At 40.6% G+C, this 16312-nt stretch overlaps 2 protein-coding genes across 24 annotated transcripts in view; one reads left to right on the forward strand and one right to left on the reverse strand.

The window, feature by feature from the left end:
- The window catches only part of LOC125762040 (basement membrane-specific heparan sulfate proteoglycan core protein), a 99609-nt gene that overhangs the window by 39193 nt on the left and 44104 nt on the right, over positions 1 to 16312 (forward strand). For 17 of the 22 annotated variants that reach the window (XM_049423727.1, XM_049423740.1, XM_049423735.1 and 14 more), the window contains exons 5-7: positions 94 to 257; positions 594 to 947; positions 1951 to 2064. In XM_049423727.1, the coding sequence (XP_049279684.1) occupies positions 94 to 257; positions 594 to 947; positions 1951 to 2064 (632 nt within the window). Of the gene's footprint in view, positions 1 to 93; positions 258 to 593; positions 948 to 1950; positions 2065 to 11432; positions 11826 to 16312 lie in introns of those variants that run through there. The other 5 variants (XM_049423743.1, XM_049423749.1, XM_049423747.1 and 2 more) reach the window with 5 other exon arrangements.
- LOC125762071 (uncharacterized) overlaps positions 1 to 16312 on the reverse strand; it is a 494872-nt gene that overhangs the window by 34849 nt on the left and 443711 nt on the right. The gene's annotated exons all lie outside the window — the stretch shown is intronic.

The raw sequence follows: 16312 nt of genomic DNA on the forward strand, positions 1-16312 counted from the left end.
GTAACGTAATGATTCATTAGGCATTATTAATGCATTTTTTATTAAATTGGGCATCGCAAACTGTAACTAATCACAATTTTATACATACTTTAGGCCGTACCCATTGAACAAAGCACTAACGCTGGTAACACTCGAGCTGAATGCCCCGAAGGACTTCAACTTGGATGAGATGGAGGACAGAATACGTTCGCAGCTGCAGAGGGGCAACTACGAGCTGCGCCCCGACGGCCTTTCGCTGGTGCTTGCGGATGATGCTGGTAAATATAGACTGTCCCGGTTTTAGGTATCACATACCCCAATTGCCTTTCCAGATCACAGCGTGGTTCCATTGAGTGAAATGATTTCGTTTGCGTGTGCGCTACCTTCCATCCACGCGCGATTTGTTATAGCACAAATCTATAACCTCACAGATACTGAATGGTTTGTCACACGATTCATGTTTTCCCACTGACTTGACAAACGTGGCAAACGTGTTTCGTGTTATACCTTCACCAGTATTCCGCACAATATTCCATTCTGTTTTGGCACACAGTTTAACGCTTTCCCTGCCCTGTCGGTACATTCCATCCATATTCCCGGTACACATATCACAGATTCCGACCTAGACGGTAAGGATGAAAACATACTCGATCCGTTCCGGGATTCAACGTTCCCTGGCCGCATGGATGATGGTGATGAAGAGGAAGACGATGAAGAGGATGAAGAGGACGACTTTGCCACCGATCGACCGATTGACGAGGCAGGACCGAATGAGGATGAGGTGGAACCAACCACCGAGGCTCATTATTTCGGTAGCGACATTGAGCACACGGAAATAACGGATTTGTGCCGCGGAGATGATAAAGTGCGGTGCGGCAAAACGTCCGTGTACATTTGTGCCGTCCAATGGTGCGACAATATTACCGATTGCCCGAATGGCGAAGATGAAAACGAGAGCGAGTGCCAAAGTTGGTTTTATTTTATTTAACATTTTCATTTGTGGCCGTACCTTGCTTGCTAGTTTGTTTGTTTCATCTGTTCGCTTCTGTGGGAGTTTCATGTCCATGTCCTTCAGGGGTTTTTTGTTCTTCGGTTTGTTCTGTTTTACAGCGTTTTGACATTATTGTTTTGGTTGCGTCTGATCTAATTTCTATCGTTTTTCCCCTTTTTTATGATTTGTGTGTTAGATTAAAAACATTTTGACTCCATTCATTCGAACTTACATATAAGTAAACACTATCAAAAATAATTTATGTTTACACGTCCCAAAGCTATGGTGTTTCTTTAAGTACCATTTGTCACCACAAGCTTTCGTTACTAACTGTCATTTGAAAGCTTCATTCACTTAACTGTCACATTATCCATGGTTTTATTTGTTATGAAAGGAAAAAGAAATTATTTATTTTGTAACTAAATTAAACAGGAAATTGATGCAATTAAACCATCTATTCTAATATTCATCGATTCATACATTTTTTTCGGCAACTTAAATCTTACGTGATTTTTTACAATTTTCATTTTCATAAGTTCCTTGTATAGGCTGTTTTATTCTTTATTTATCCGAGCATCAGTTTATTCTTTCAGTATTTGCTTTGTCCATTCTATTTTCGTTCCATTCATATGTGTTTGTTCTATGTTGTTTTGCGTTTTTGTTTTTTTGTATGGCAAGGTTCTTCGTTTTGTTTCGTCTTTTCCGTGTTTTGTGTTTGTCTGCTACAGAAACAATGTTGGATCTTTAAGCATACGGGCAGTGTGTTAGCGTGTTTTACCAGCTATAACGTACATATGTAACACCATACCATCACTTACCGTCCAATGTGAAAACCATGCTTTCGGTGCGGGAGGGTAACAAAATTAAAATACATTGGCTTTTCATTGGTGTTTTTGTGGCTCTCTGTACTGGTTTGTAAACTTTGTTTTAATATTATATTGTTAACGTTTGTTTTTCACATATTTGCTGCAACCGTTCAGAGTGCGGAAAGGACGAATTTTCCTGTGATAGAACCAGATGTGTACCGCTTCAGAAGAAATGTGATGGCCATCGTGACTGTAACGATGGAGAGGATGAAGCAAATTGTAACAGGGGTAAGTGTTTTTGCGTTCTAATAAGATATTCTTTTCTTCATGAGTTGCAAATCGAAATATTTCAATAGATAATTGTTTTAATACTTTTTTACTAAATTTGTATGTACTTGCAAAATAGTACGAAATCTTTAAATTATTTTGTATGAAATTTATGTTAAAGCAAAAAGGAACAAAAAAAACGAACATATTTTCCCTTGGTGGACAAATTTCATGGTGTTTACACGTGGCACATTAAGTATTAGAATGAACACACCCGGTCAAAGAAAGCATTCAGTTTCATGTGCCCACACCAGACGAAACGCATCCCAAACGTTGGTTCACGAGATTCATGCTCGAGTGCGCAAAAGTTTACGCCCCATTTTGTGATACCCATCGATGCTGGCCAACGTGAGCGTATAATGCTTTTTTGCGTTCGCGTTATCATTTTGTGTTATGCTGGAAGGGAGAGACGCCAACGCACAACTCTTGGGAGCAGCATCCTTTCGCCGTGAGAGTCGAAGTCACTCGTGAGGAGGGTTTCCTCTGTCTGTGGCTGTGGTCGATTAATTCGTCTCCGGTTCGCCCGCTTTTTTGTTGCTTTCACTAAGAACGCACGTTTTCCCTTCGGTTCGGTCGGTGTTTGACTCGATGTTTTTTTTTTCTTCTGCACCCGGTACCGGAATGCTTGGACACCCATTCAAGACAAACTCAGTGCTGAACACCCGCCGTGCGACTAATGTATGCTCTCGTTCTCGGGATACACCACTGCCAGGGGGAATGACTTTTCCGCCGCAGCTTTAGTTAGTGTGTAGATTTTATTTTTTCAGCTAAATTTCTACTTGCTCTAGCGAAGTTGTTGCGGTTAGTTATGATATTGTGACACCACGTGAAACGCCCTACTTCAAGGCGGTTTTTCATTCGGTTTAAATCGAAACCCGCAACGAAAACAAATATTACACCCGGTTTTAGGGGTTGAATTTATTTACATTCGGACGTCGTAAATCAAAATCGTTCCATAAACGATTCGTGAACTGAAATTCAGATTGCTATCGTAGTGAGAGATGCAGGTTACGTTCGATGTAACGCTCTAATAGCGTTACTTATCTTCTGATTACTGAACACTTTGGTAGTAATTTTAATAAAGTCTGTTAGACGCTTTTGTCAATTTCTTTTAAAAAAATTACAAACAAAACAAATTTAAATTTGTCAGAAATTTATGAAAACACAAACCAAAAACTAATGTCTTAAGAATAAATCAATCTTTTTTATCAAACTCAACCTACTATCAATATCTTTTGTTGTACATAACTCTTTCTTCCGGCCAGCGTGTTTATTCATGGAAATGATAGACAAATCCAATCGAATGTCTGGTGCAAAGCTATCGAAAAGGGTGTTTTGATTGGGCCAAAAAATCACAAAGCAATATTGAACTAAAACTGACAACCGAATGAAAGATGATCAGATTACCTACCGAGGGTATGGATTATTGTGGTTTACATTCGTTGGTAGGCTACAAAATGCACACAAAGAGATTCAATCCAAAATAGAACGCGATGTTTGAATGTTTTATTGAAACACGTCATAAAAATAGAAAAGAAAAAATTGGGATGAAAACATTGATTTTTAGATGATAAGATTAGAGTGTTACAAGAATCTAATTCTATGTCCACACACATATGGTTTACGCTTTACTCGATCAATCCGCTATCTAACACTTTCGAATGCATTTGGTGATTGGTGCAAGTGGAAAAAGGAATTTTGTGAATCTCAATTTTCCGGCATTTTTTTTCCCTTCACTGTTTCACTCGGTTGGATATGGCGAGTAAGTGAAAGGAGGTGAGAAAATAGAGAAACGGTACAGCACACGTAACCTAAATAAGCGCAAAAAGAGTGGTAATTTAAAATTCCCCTTGAACAGCCTCTCAGGTGAACATCGGCCGTATGGTCGGGCGTTATCCGCGCTGCTGATGTTCGATGCTGTGGCACAAATCCTTCGGCACACACCGGCACGAAGTCATTTGACACGCGAATGAAGGCATCAAGGGATTCGATGCTCGGTTTGAAAAATGTTTGGTACGACGTGAGAATTTGGTTCGTTTCACCTGATTTCTCCTGATGCTGGTGACGCGACGAACGAGACAAACGTACCACGATCCCGGAAGCTGAAGCTGGTAGGTTGTGGAAGGTCAGGACGAACACCAAAGGAAGCGAGTGAGTAATGACAGCATGAACAACACACACACACACAACGTGAATGTCATCAAATGTGTAAAAATCCACTTTTTCCATTGATGCTTCCTCGTGTGGAGAAAAAGTGCAACGAAAATATTAAGGGAGCAAAAAAGGCATCCCCACTGTCTCTGGTAGATTTATAGATCAAACATGTTTCATTACCAACGGTCACGTGTAGATATGGACACAAACACTCTCGCAGTTTGAATGTAGATACATCCGGAAGTGTGATACGATCGCTTAGATGCGAAATGATGCTATGAGCGGTCGAAGGAATTTTTATTTTCCATACGCCATTTTCAGCACCTCACAGCACCTCCATCCCTTGCCGAAAAACCCCATCTCCTCTGACATCGTGAATGGGGGTCACTTTTCTTAGGACGTTTCTTCGCGACTCCATCACTCAACCATGGCTATATATGCAAATGCAATGTGCAATATGCATATCGCTAATTGGTCGAATCTAATTACTAGACGAACTACTGCCGTCTGTGCCCTTTTGCAGTGAGATGATGTAGGACACGCCAAGTTCCGTACGTTGACGACGATTCGTAGTATCGGAACTAGGAGCGAATGTTGTAAGTACGTGAGAAGTACCACTTAAAGCCCAGTTCCAGGGTAGCATACGCAGAAAGCATAAAAGTGAAACTATTTTCACTACCCCGCATCCGAGACGGCATTAGACCGCTTGGAGCTAAAAGTTCGCACAACATCGAACAGCTCATCAAAGCGGTTTTAAAAGCGACCGAGAACCGAGAAAGCAAGATATAAGACGGTTTACGCGGGTGAGATTATTCTTTCCTATTGCGGACAAGGAAGAAGATCGAAATCTATGCATTGGCGGTGTGTTTAATGCAATTCCGCTATGAAGCCGTTGAAGATATGCCCTAATTAATTTGCTCCTCTTTTTCTGCATCGAAATGGTGAGCAATAAATATCTGCCCGATAACGGATTCTAAGAATGTATCTTTTAAAGAATGGGTAGTAGACGGTTAATAATCCAAGTTTAGAGAAGTCTAAGTTTTCCACAAGATGTTTTAATCTAAATAAGTTAAGGGAAAACAAAACTACAAACAATGCCGTTGAAAGTTTATAAATATTAAATGTTCAACAAAGTAGAACATTAGTAATTGTTCAAAATTGGATAAGGTACCAGGAAGGTCAATAAAATAACAAACCTGAAATGTCCACTCCAAATGCGTTAAGGCAAAAAATTACTACCTGTACAAGTACCATAAAAATAACCCTTGTTTGTTTTTCATTACATCATGGAGAAAATTATAAAATTCATACCCTGGCTAAAGTAGGGTAGCTGCATAAACATGTGAATTATTTTTGAAGTGTTGAAAAGGTTGTTTATACCACGAAACCAAGAAGCCGTAAACAAACAGATATTCGAATGAAATATTGAAATATATTTGTCAGCTTTGTAGTCATTTTAAAAGCATTTTAAAAGAGACAAACGAGAAGAATAACACAGACAATTAACATGACAAAATTTTATATATGCAAAAAAGGAAATCAATAAATTTATTAAATCAATTTTAGCTCCAAAGGTTTTAAAGTGATCTCTTTATAAATAATCTACTGATTATGACGCAATTATCATTTAATAAACGTTAACCTTCATTTACCGTGTGCGCCTCTTAAAAATCACCCTCGGCTATATTATTTGTTCACAGAAGTTAGGCAGCTCTAAAACTGCAAAACCCTGATTAAATTTCCTCAAACCATACTATACAGCACATCAGATTTAGTGAACATAACCACTGCGTGCAATTAGCTGTAACTGACCCACAGGGATGTTCCTGAGCTAAAATATTAACTCACAACCGTTCAAATTGATTCCAAGCGGAAAAGGCAAGAAGTTTTCTCTACAGAGGCTTCATGCATTTCATTATCGTATTGTTTTCGCCGATGAATTGTTATGGCGTAGCATGAAGGATTTTATTTTTTCTGTTAATGTTTACTGCTGGTCAGACTATTGAGGTTTTCAAACGTTTGACTTGCGATACTTTCTCCCGTTCGCAAAACAGAAGAAACAGGTAAAAAGTTATCTCTCACGTAATTAAATACTGACAGCAATGACTGTCCCATGGCATGACTTTAAACAGATAAAATTGTCGACTAATATGCTTCGGTTGGGAAGACTATAAAAATGTCATCATGTAAAATGTAAAACCTAGCCATATCGTACGGCAAAGATCGGACCTTGATGGTCTTCCTTCGTTTTTTTTTGTTTTCGTTTTTTTTGTTTTATTTTCCTTTCGACAATCCAATGCGGACAAAATGGCAATCTCCTGCAATCACGATAGAGTTCTGGTAAATTTACTCCCAGCCCAGCAATCCGTTCGGCAAGTTTGTCAGCCGAAGCACACAAATTGGACAGTGGCAATCGCTTTTTAAAAACTCCCCAACATAAACAGATAGCGCAGTTAGCAGTCGCCTCGCCGATAGGGATTTTGGCCGCTTTTTTGTTCGGTTCGTCAGGCCGATTCGATTGCGTGACTTCAAATATTTATTATGAACCGCACACAAACTTCTAACGAATTGTTGTGCTTGTGCCATGTTCGCGAGGACACCGGGAGGCTTTTGGGTCGATCGGTACGGAAAACTTAGAAAAACCTTGCATTCCGTACCAACCGCTTCTTCCTTGTACTCATGGAAGGAATTGGAAGAAAAACTCATCGACCAAAAAAAAGTAGTAAATTCAGCTAAGTTTTAGCACAAGATAAACGAAAAACTAGTGCTCATTTTTATGGAACTTGAATTGACAAAATCAACCGGTAGGCTGGAAAACAAGGAAGCATTAAGGTGGAGGGTGTTTTCTCATTACGACGTGTAACTTCATTTTTTTACCGTTTCTGTAATGATTTGCACGCAATTCGTTTTACTCACGTTGAGCATGTTTATGATACTTAGGAAGGAAGCATTTGGAATCGCTTGATTAAACAGAATCGTGATTTATTGGAACAATGCTTTGTTCCTACTAAACACAACATTTCCTTTTGCCTCGGTAGCATGCATGCAAGTTAAGTTCGTTGTAAAAATTATATCTTCAAATTATTTCAAAGTAAATACACCTATTTATAGCTTAGTGACCGCTTTTCCACCCAAATCTCTAATACCTATCCGAAAATTGCCAATGTCTGATAGTCTGAAGGGGTAAAAACGGTAAAACGCCTCAAGGTTGATAGAATCCGTCGTATATCCGTTTTCCAATAGATTCGGTCAGTAAGACAGACGTTCTCTACGAAAATAGTGATTCAGATTCTTCTTCTTGACTTTTAACAACCTTACAGGTCACGCCGGCCATTTCTGGCTTACTAGACTTATTTTTACCACGTAGCCGGATAGTCAGTCCTTGCTACGGGGAGACGGTCCGGATGGGATTTGAACCCGGTCCGACCGTGTGGACTGGCGCCGTTTATCACATGCACCGCCGGGCCGCCCCTGATTCAGATTCATGATTCATAATTCAGATTCATGAATCTGAACAAATATTTGAACAGAATGAATGACTCTGAATATTTATTCTAAAGATTCATGAATTCATTGAATTATTAATTCTTAAGTTTGTTGGCAGCGGATCATTAAACATTCATGAATCTTCGAGGATTCATTTCAATTTATGAAAATTGATTTATATTTTGGGAATCGGCTCATGAATTGAATGATTCTTCACTGAAGATTCATATGAATGACTCTTTCCAAAAGATTCTTTCAAAAGATTAATGTTGTGCACATTAATTATTTATTAATGTTAGCAATATTGGTGCAACCATAAATCTATGTTTAAATTCCATATTCGCCAGCTTGATGCGATTGATACGTCTAAATGGCGTGCCAATTTCTGCTAACCCAATCAATTCCTAAATGATCATTACTTAGTTACGAACTTAATGCACATTCCGGTAACATAGTACCCATTTGCAACACAACCGAGCAGTTTCTTACAATTGAACACTAATTGTTTGAAATTGGAAATTGGAATTCCATCGTTTCCAATATCATCCCCATTTATCTAGCATAACTTCAAAACAGACTCATTAGGAAGTGCATTGTGCATGATTTAAACCGAAAACAGGTCCATGGCAACAAACAGAATAAATTGCCATTTTACTACAGTGTAAGGTTAATAAATTATTGTCATTAATATCATTTAAGAGCTGTAGTATATTTCATTTTATTTGCTTCTGAACAGTTTTGTTGAATTTATATCAATGGATCCCCCTTATCCATAGACCGATCTCAACAAAACTCATACGCCAGCGACAATCAAAGCAATCGAACAACCAAGCTTTAGGCCGAGGCGTTGAATGCAGCTGTGTCTATTCTGTTCGCGAACAGCCCTTCCTCCCCTAGTTTGTATTACCATCGAGTCATATGTTGATATCATCGTTCCACTGTTTCCAATGCATATTATTTACATTAAACGACACGATCTTGCAGATCTTGCAAACGGATCACACAGGCGCGATCAGAATAGCTGAACGCCATAAAGCGGGCGTGTGAGATGAAGTATTATTTTTAGTACCGCTTACTGTACCGCTCTGGAATGTTTCCCGGCGGTGCTGCAAGTTCATCCATTTCAGCCCCACCAAAGTGGGGAGCGGAGTGGGGTTCACAGATTTCACTAGCGGCGAGGGGGTAGTTCGTTGCGTTCCTGACGCATGATTGATATGGCGCGTTGCCGGGACCGAATCTCGCCACACGAACGGTTATCATAGGCATTCTGCTGTTAACACCTCGATTGGCAAGCTGATTGGTTCAATTGGGTTCGATTTGGCACATTGCTCGGATCTAAAATCAATCTAGCCTATGTGTCGACGCCTAGCTTACGCATACGTGGCATGCCCGTACGCTCGGTTCGGGTCAATGCGTGACCTGCCAAGTGCCATAAAAAAACCGTACGAAACAGTTCGTGGTACTTTCTTCGGCATTGATTGCGAAAAAAAACCAACCAAATGAAAAATGCCAACATCGATGCCACGCGGGGGGCGCAAATTGGTGTTAAGCGTTTTTAAAACAGTACTTAAACCGAAATCACTCCCCAGGAATGGGAGTCCGTCTCAGCGACGACCCTGATTGCTTCATGTTTGCGTGATAATTTATGATGGTGCAAATTTGCTACGACATCCCCCGGCCAGCGGTACATATTTCTTGACTTCGAAGTTGATACTAAACTATACACAAAGGGGGAAGGCCAGAATTGGAGTTTGATCAATTCCTTCACAATCGTGTGCAGTTATTCTGTGGCTTCGGTTCCATTTTCGCCGTTCATTATGAAGCCCCTCTTTTGCTTAAGGGACACGTCCTATGCAAGTTCCCTTTTCCACCGGTTGTCGTCACGATCGTCCGTTGACAACGCACTTACACACAAACACATTTGGTGACGAGATTCAGTTCGTCCCTGCGTTCGGTGTGCGGTTTTTGGTTCATTTTTGTTCAAACTGATAAACGAACCGCACGGTGAGCATGGATGAAAAATTTGACCCACCTAAGCTATACTTTCGCCTTTTTCCCGCTCCCCAATCCAACCCTTCTTCCTCGAGAGGATGTCAAACGGTTTTTTTTTTGCGAAACGAATTGTCTCCACGCCATGGTGGAAGGACTTTTATTAAATCGATAATTACATTAAAACTCGCTCCTACCCCCGTAGGCGCTTCGAATTCGTGGTCGACCAGAGACAAGCAAAAGGTGAAACGAAAATATTAACCTACACTAAATACCGATGATGTCTACAACCGATGGTCCACTGGGTGAGAGAGACCAAGGGTTTACAGAAATTAGATCGCCGAACTTTGGGCATGACCTTCTGCCATGTTCATGTCTTTACCTTGGTTTCGTCCCGCACGGCAAATAGTCGACTCTCATTCGTATGGTCCCATTAGACATTCTCGGCGCGTTACACACCGTTGAAGAGTTTGATTTTTATGACTTACTCAATCGAAAACCGTTCCCTCACCCCTGGGGCGAACGTTCAATAAGCGCAGGAATGCATCGAAATATGGGAACATCGAAGTGGAGTTGGTCGAACAATCGACTTGTGGCCAATGATCTACTAGCTGTAGGAAGTACTTGCAGAGTACTTGAAGTCATTTGGCAGCGATTTTATAAATAAAAACTCGCTGTAAAGCTCAGTAAATCAATTGAAACACTTGTAATGCTATGCGCAAATAAATATCTGAACGCTTTGAATTGAAGAAGTCCTTACCTGAGAGTAGGAAGCAAAAAATAAACCCGATTGCCATTAAGAATAAATATCCAGAAAGCTTAATTTATAACAGCACGAATAAATTACAGCAGCAAATTGAAAACTGTGGCAAAGTGATTTGCATTCAGCTGCATTCTGCCTGATGCACTACACACATGATTAATGCCGCCACTCATCCCTCAACGTTAAAGGCACTGTTTTATTGTTTTTGTTTACACATTCCTATTCCGCGTTTTTTTTTTTGTTGCTACCATCAACGTTTTCGATTTCGATCAACACGAGAACTACAACAGAACCAAAAAAATAACGCAACACACTCCCGTGGAGGTAGTTCAAGGTTCTCATGATACAGAGGTTGAGAAGATGGAACCATGATTGGATCACTTGACATTCTTGTTTTGTGAGAATTGTGTGCATCTTCTGTTGGATTTTTCCATCGGCTAAGAAAACAAAATGAACTGAATCGTACACGCGCAAAAACGATGTTTGTTCTGCGAAGACATGCATGTACACAGTGCGGTTTTTACGGTTGCATGCATGAATTGTAAACATAAATCAATGAATCAACGGTTGGCAGCCGTTTTGCTTCTTGCGATCGTTTCGATGATCTGCAAGAAAGATGCCTGTCCTTCCTTATCGCGCTCGTCAAAATAGCTGCTCCCGAACAAACGAAGCTGCATCAACCCCCTTTTCCGAACGATGATGAATGTTTCAGGAGATTTATATATGAGTTTATTTTGTAATTTGCTCCGTACAACAAAACAAATCAAACAATCAGTGAACAATTCTGCATGCCTGTCGATAGCGCAAAATGTAACGCTAATAGCTCATTGAGCATTACACAAAACAACAACAAAGCTTGTAACAATTCAACCACCCCATACACACACACACACCCCAAAATGAAAGGTTCATTTCCGTTCGGGTGTTCCGCTCCAAGTGTTTGGCTGCTGACCGAGCTGTGCTCCACCCAATGCTGGCAACGCATTTTCTTCGCTCGGGCGCTCTCGCGAGCATAAGCTGCTCACAGTTCGTAAGCGCGATAGTAAGTCGGCAAGTCGGCAAGTCGTTCGCTGCCTAGTACGTTAGTTGGTGCCGGAAAACGGAACAGTGCGGACGCATCTCCGAGTTGTTCAGGACGATTTTCCGCCGCGTTCCATTTGCACACACCAGTGCTTAAGCACACCTCGGCCTAGGGGTGGTTGTGTCTGTGCGTAGTGATCGTATGTCTAGTAATAATAGTGATTCTAGTTGTAAGAGTTTAGAGTTTTTTTAAAAGTGATTATCATGTCCAGCAGGGTTTAGGTTTTGCAACAAACTCCTACTGACGGTGGTGCGTGTTTTGTTGATCGTGTAATGCCGGTGGACTTGTACCGCTCTGAGTGTTCGATCGCGGGTGTATGTTTCGCTGACACTTCATTTGTCAAGTGATATTTTTATGGTCACCGAACTGGGACCCGGACCCGTTCGTCTCGGCGCTTAGCTCATCGCTGTGTGGATGTGGAGTGGAGTTCCAATTGCGAAGGACAATTCATTTTTGTGATTTACATTTTCATCTGCACAAAAGTATGCTCTAAAGGGACACGCGGATCGGTTTCCTTCTCGGAAATTTCCACCCCGCCGGGTGTTGTTTGAGTGCAAACAATTCCACATACCGCAATGATCGTGTTGCGCTTACACCGACGGATTCTTTTACGTTCGATTGTTTTTTTCCCTTTGCTGGTGCCGTGAGAAATTAAGAAACCCAACGGGAATGCTTTTTATCTGACACTTGCCGAACATGAGAAATTGGAAGGAATTCCTTAGAGAATTTGTAGCAGATTTTGAATAGATTTTATACTCCACCGATGATGTCACATAATGAGATCAAATTGCATATTTAAATCAAGCTTTATTAATTGTGATTCCTCCACATAGGATCATTCTATATGATCACACTAAGCCTATCAGGCCACACTTTCGGACCATGTTCAGAAATGTGTTTAATTTCTTCACACGAAATGATCTACGGAGCGCTAAACGACGAAATTTTGCTGTTTGCTTAGGATCCGTTATCAGCATAATTTAAATTCGTATATGTCGAAAAGTTAACCTGTGTTATGACGGCTAGCAAACACGTAGAATGGAACTGAGACTGATCACCAACAGTGACCTTTTACCGCTGATGATAATACTGGAACATAGTTGCGATTGTGAAATTGGTTCAAATAGATCATCGCGTTTCGGACGTGTGCGTGTGCTCATAATAATACATATTTCAAGGTTATTTCTGTCGTCAGGCTTACGTGTTTGATGTGTGCAATAAAAAAAAACTGAGCATTGAAAAGTGGCAAAAATATACCAATTACGAGTGAGGATGATCGTTTACAATTTCTTATCAAAATTAAGAAGTGGCACAAAAAAAATTAACGCTACGAGTGAGATTAAGGTGTTAATTTTAATAATTGTGAAAAATATCGCCATGCTACTTTCATTACGCTCGATTATTCACGCTCGGCATTCGTTAGAGGTGTATAGGCGGTTTTGCTGCATTATCGCAACTGCAATTGTTTACTCTTTGCTTACCCACCCTGGTCATTGGGCTGTGTCGTCGGCTTTATCGTGCAGTGTCATCATATTCGTTCATTAGCCAGGCAAGGTGTTGATGGTTTCCTGTCGTGAAGGAAATCTGTCGTTTTTTTATGTTTCCTTCCTTACTCCGTATCAAACGACGCGGGAAACTATTACAAACAAAACGCGCATAATAGGTACGCTAAACAGTCGAGAATGCTTTCGTTTGCCAGATCGTCAAGGCCAGGTCAAAAAGAAAAAGGAAATCTTTCACAGCATCACCGTTCCAGCCAGCCGGTGGATAAAAGTTTAACTTTATTATCGTTGCACTCGCTAAAAGCTCTTTGGGCAACGGTCTCTTGCGTTATTTTGATTTTCCTTGCGTGCCCGTATATCCTGCTCGCAAGCAATGTTAACCATTACGCCACACGATGCTACATTTTGATCCTCAAAACAGACCATCATAAGCGACGAATGATCATCATCCGTCAGCCCGGCACACTTTGAGGTAGTGCAAAAAAAATTGGATAAAAAATTATTAAATTTTCTGTCAATTTGTTTGCGCTGCTGATTTCACTGTGTGCTAGTATGCAAGCACCGCATTATGAGGGTAAAATTGCAGCAATAACAACACTACCAAAGGCAGCGAGAATGTCTTGAGTAGAATGTTGTGGCTAAAGGATCTTTTTTTTTCTTGCCTTACATGCTGTGTGTGATGAATTGCCAGAAGCAGAAAAGAGATAGTGTGCGAAGAGGCAAAAAAAGCGAAGAAGCATATCGTCAAAATATGAGGGAAGCATAATATGCCAACACTGAAAGCTTTTACTGCTTGGCCGGGTGAGGGTTGGGAAAATTTGGGGAATAGAAATTTGATTTTTCCCACCCAAGGTTTCTTTCTTCTTTTCCACCATCGCTAATGGTTCCTTCGTTTGGTTGTGATTGACTGTTTACCCAAAAAAATACAGTATACAAACACAACATATGCGTGTAAGCAAAACATGCTATTGCTTCATTATTCTGTTGTTATGAGGATGGTCTTTAAAATGCAAAAAAAAATATGTACCAACTGACTAAGCCAAATGGATCGTTTGTTTAGAGCTTAAACATAATAATGAATTACTATGTAACTATCGTCGAAAACGAATGTACGATGCTCAAGGTTAGAAAAACCAGCGCTCGTATAATATAAATCACTTCAACATGCTGAAACCAATTTGTCGGTAAGAATTGTTTGGAAATGGTGTAAGAAATTGTAATACGCTTAGTGGAATGCGTCTTTAAACCATGCTGCTAGAGAAGTAAATCTTACAGAAAGTACACTGCTGTCCTCGGCCCCGAATACCCGATAACCTCCATGGTCGCCGGGTGTCTGCGCGGGTTATGCCGGACATGGTCGTAAAAATGGGAAATTTTTAAAACACCATGCCGCTCGATAAGGTTCAAACATTCCTAAGAAAAAAGGCCCGATCAGCATCAGACTTTACACTCGTGTAGTGTTTGTACCAGTGAAAAAAAATCAAAAGCAGTAAAGAAGCAACCTACAATCGGGTACGCAAATGAAAATCTCAATGAACGAAGAACGAGTGTGACCCTCTTGATAGTGCCCGCCATGATTATCAACATGTTAATATTATTATTGTTTATTTTCACGCCACATAACCGTTGATTATGGTCACAGCTTCATGCTAAATCATTGTGCCATTTGTGCTCTATTAAAATCAATACAACCAGTCAAACCCGTGGCCCACAGTGATGCGCTCGAAATGATGAATGTACTTGTACGAGCCACTACGGACAGCTGATAATGATAGTTTTGTCCTTTCTATCCGGCCGACAGGGTCAAGACAATAGGGCCGTGCTGGCCTGTTTCGTGCTGGTAGAAATAGACCAAAGCATAAGAATAAATAAAAATTAACCTTTCAACTTTCAGTTTTTAACGGTTGGAAACAGAAAGTTTTTATAAATAAATTCTTACATCATTGACTGTCATACAATTATTCTAGAAGGAATCGAAATAATCGCGTACAGACAATAGTGTGATGTGACCATTAAGATGTATTCATTCAACACATCGTAGTGTTTAATTAAATTATTGGTAAAAGTGTTTTTACGTGCAAACGTTGCATAATGTCACTTCCATCAATCATCAATCTTTTCACCTTTCAATTCTACGCTTCATCACCGGTTCGAGTTGTGAATCATGTAATGGAAACGATGTGTTATGGTTGATATATAATTAAAATAAATGAAAAAAATGTTTCCTGAGTCATGCGCTGTTCGAGTTTGTTCATTAGCCTTATATAAAGAATGAACATTTCAAGATTTTCAAATTATTTTTTTATCATTGAATATAAAATTTGCAAAAGGCCCGTCAAACAAAATACGTGAATATATCTTTAGTTCATGGTTTTTAGGACAAAGAGTAGCTGTTTAAAATTTTGTCATCAGCTTTATTCTCGTCCAGTCCCGCCAACACTCAACCGTAGGGGACACCGTATCCCGAAAAAGGATATGCAAAAAAGGCAACGTAAACATCATCAAAAACGGGAAGAAACCCCAAAATAGCGCGTAAAGTGTGGCGTACACATCCTTGAACAAACCGACGCGCAGCGAGTATCCTAGAGCAAGAACTAATAACATTAAAAAGTTAATGGCCGTGTGGACACTAATTGACTTGAAGGCTGCCGTCCCCGTCAGCCGAGGCGGTACAAAGGTTTTTACGCTGTTTTAAATCGGCTGATATTGTTTAAAAGTTCGTAAGCAAAATCTTAGAAACGCACCAGAGGCGCCTCGCAGCATCTAGCAAAATGGGACCCTTTTAAACATCGTTCAGAATAGACGCTGAAACGGTCGTAAACAGTCTTCCGGCAGCATACGCATTTCCTAGACTGATAGATCTTGGCGTCTGGTGTATTATTTTGCACCGATCATTCGCCCTTACGTACTTGAGATCGGGCGCCAGTGCTGTAAAGTTGTTGTTTTGGTGCTTCGGGCACGTTTTGCGAGAAATGCATCATACACTTGGTGGTCCACCAAGAACGGATGCTGCACTCTCCACGCACAAAGTGCACACTGTCGGACCGGACTGCATCGGGCGCCATCGGTACTGCTGAGATCATAAACTTCCTCGATATTGGCCATGGTGGTTTGGTGCTCCCGTCAGTCAATGGCCAGAACCAAACGACTCCGCGAAAATGATCGCGCGGATAGCAACAAAGGCAGGTCGAGGATCGTGCCGTACCCTAGCAGTACGGTTGGCGATCGTAAATT

This window comes from Anopheles funestus, chromosome 2RL, assembly GCF_943734845.2.
Source record: "Anopheles funestus chromosome 2RL, idAnoFuneDA-416_04, whole genome shotgun sequence".
NCBI classification, from domain to species: Eukaryota; Metazoa; Arthropoda; class Insecta; order Diptera; family Culicidae; genus Anopheles; species Anopheles funestus.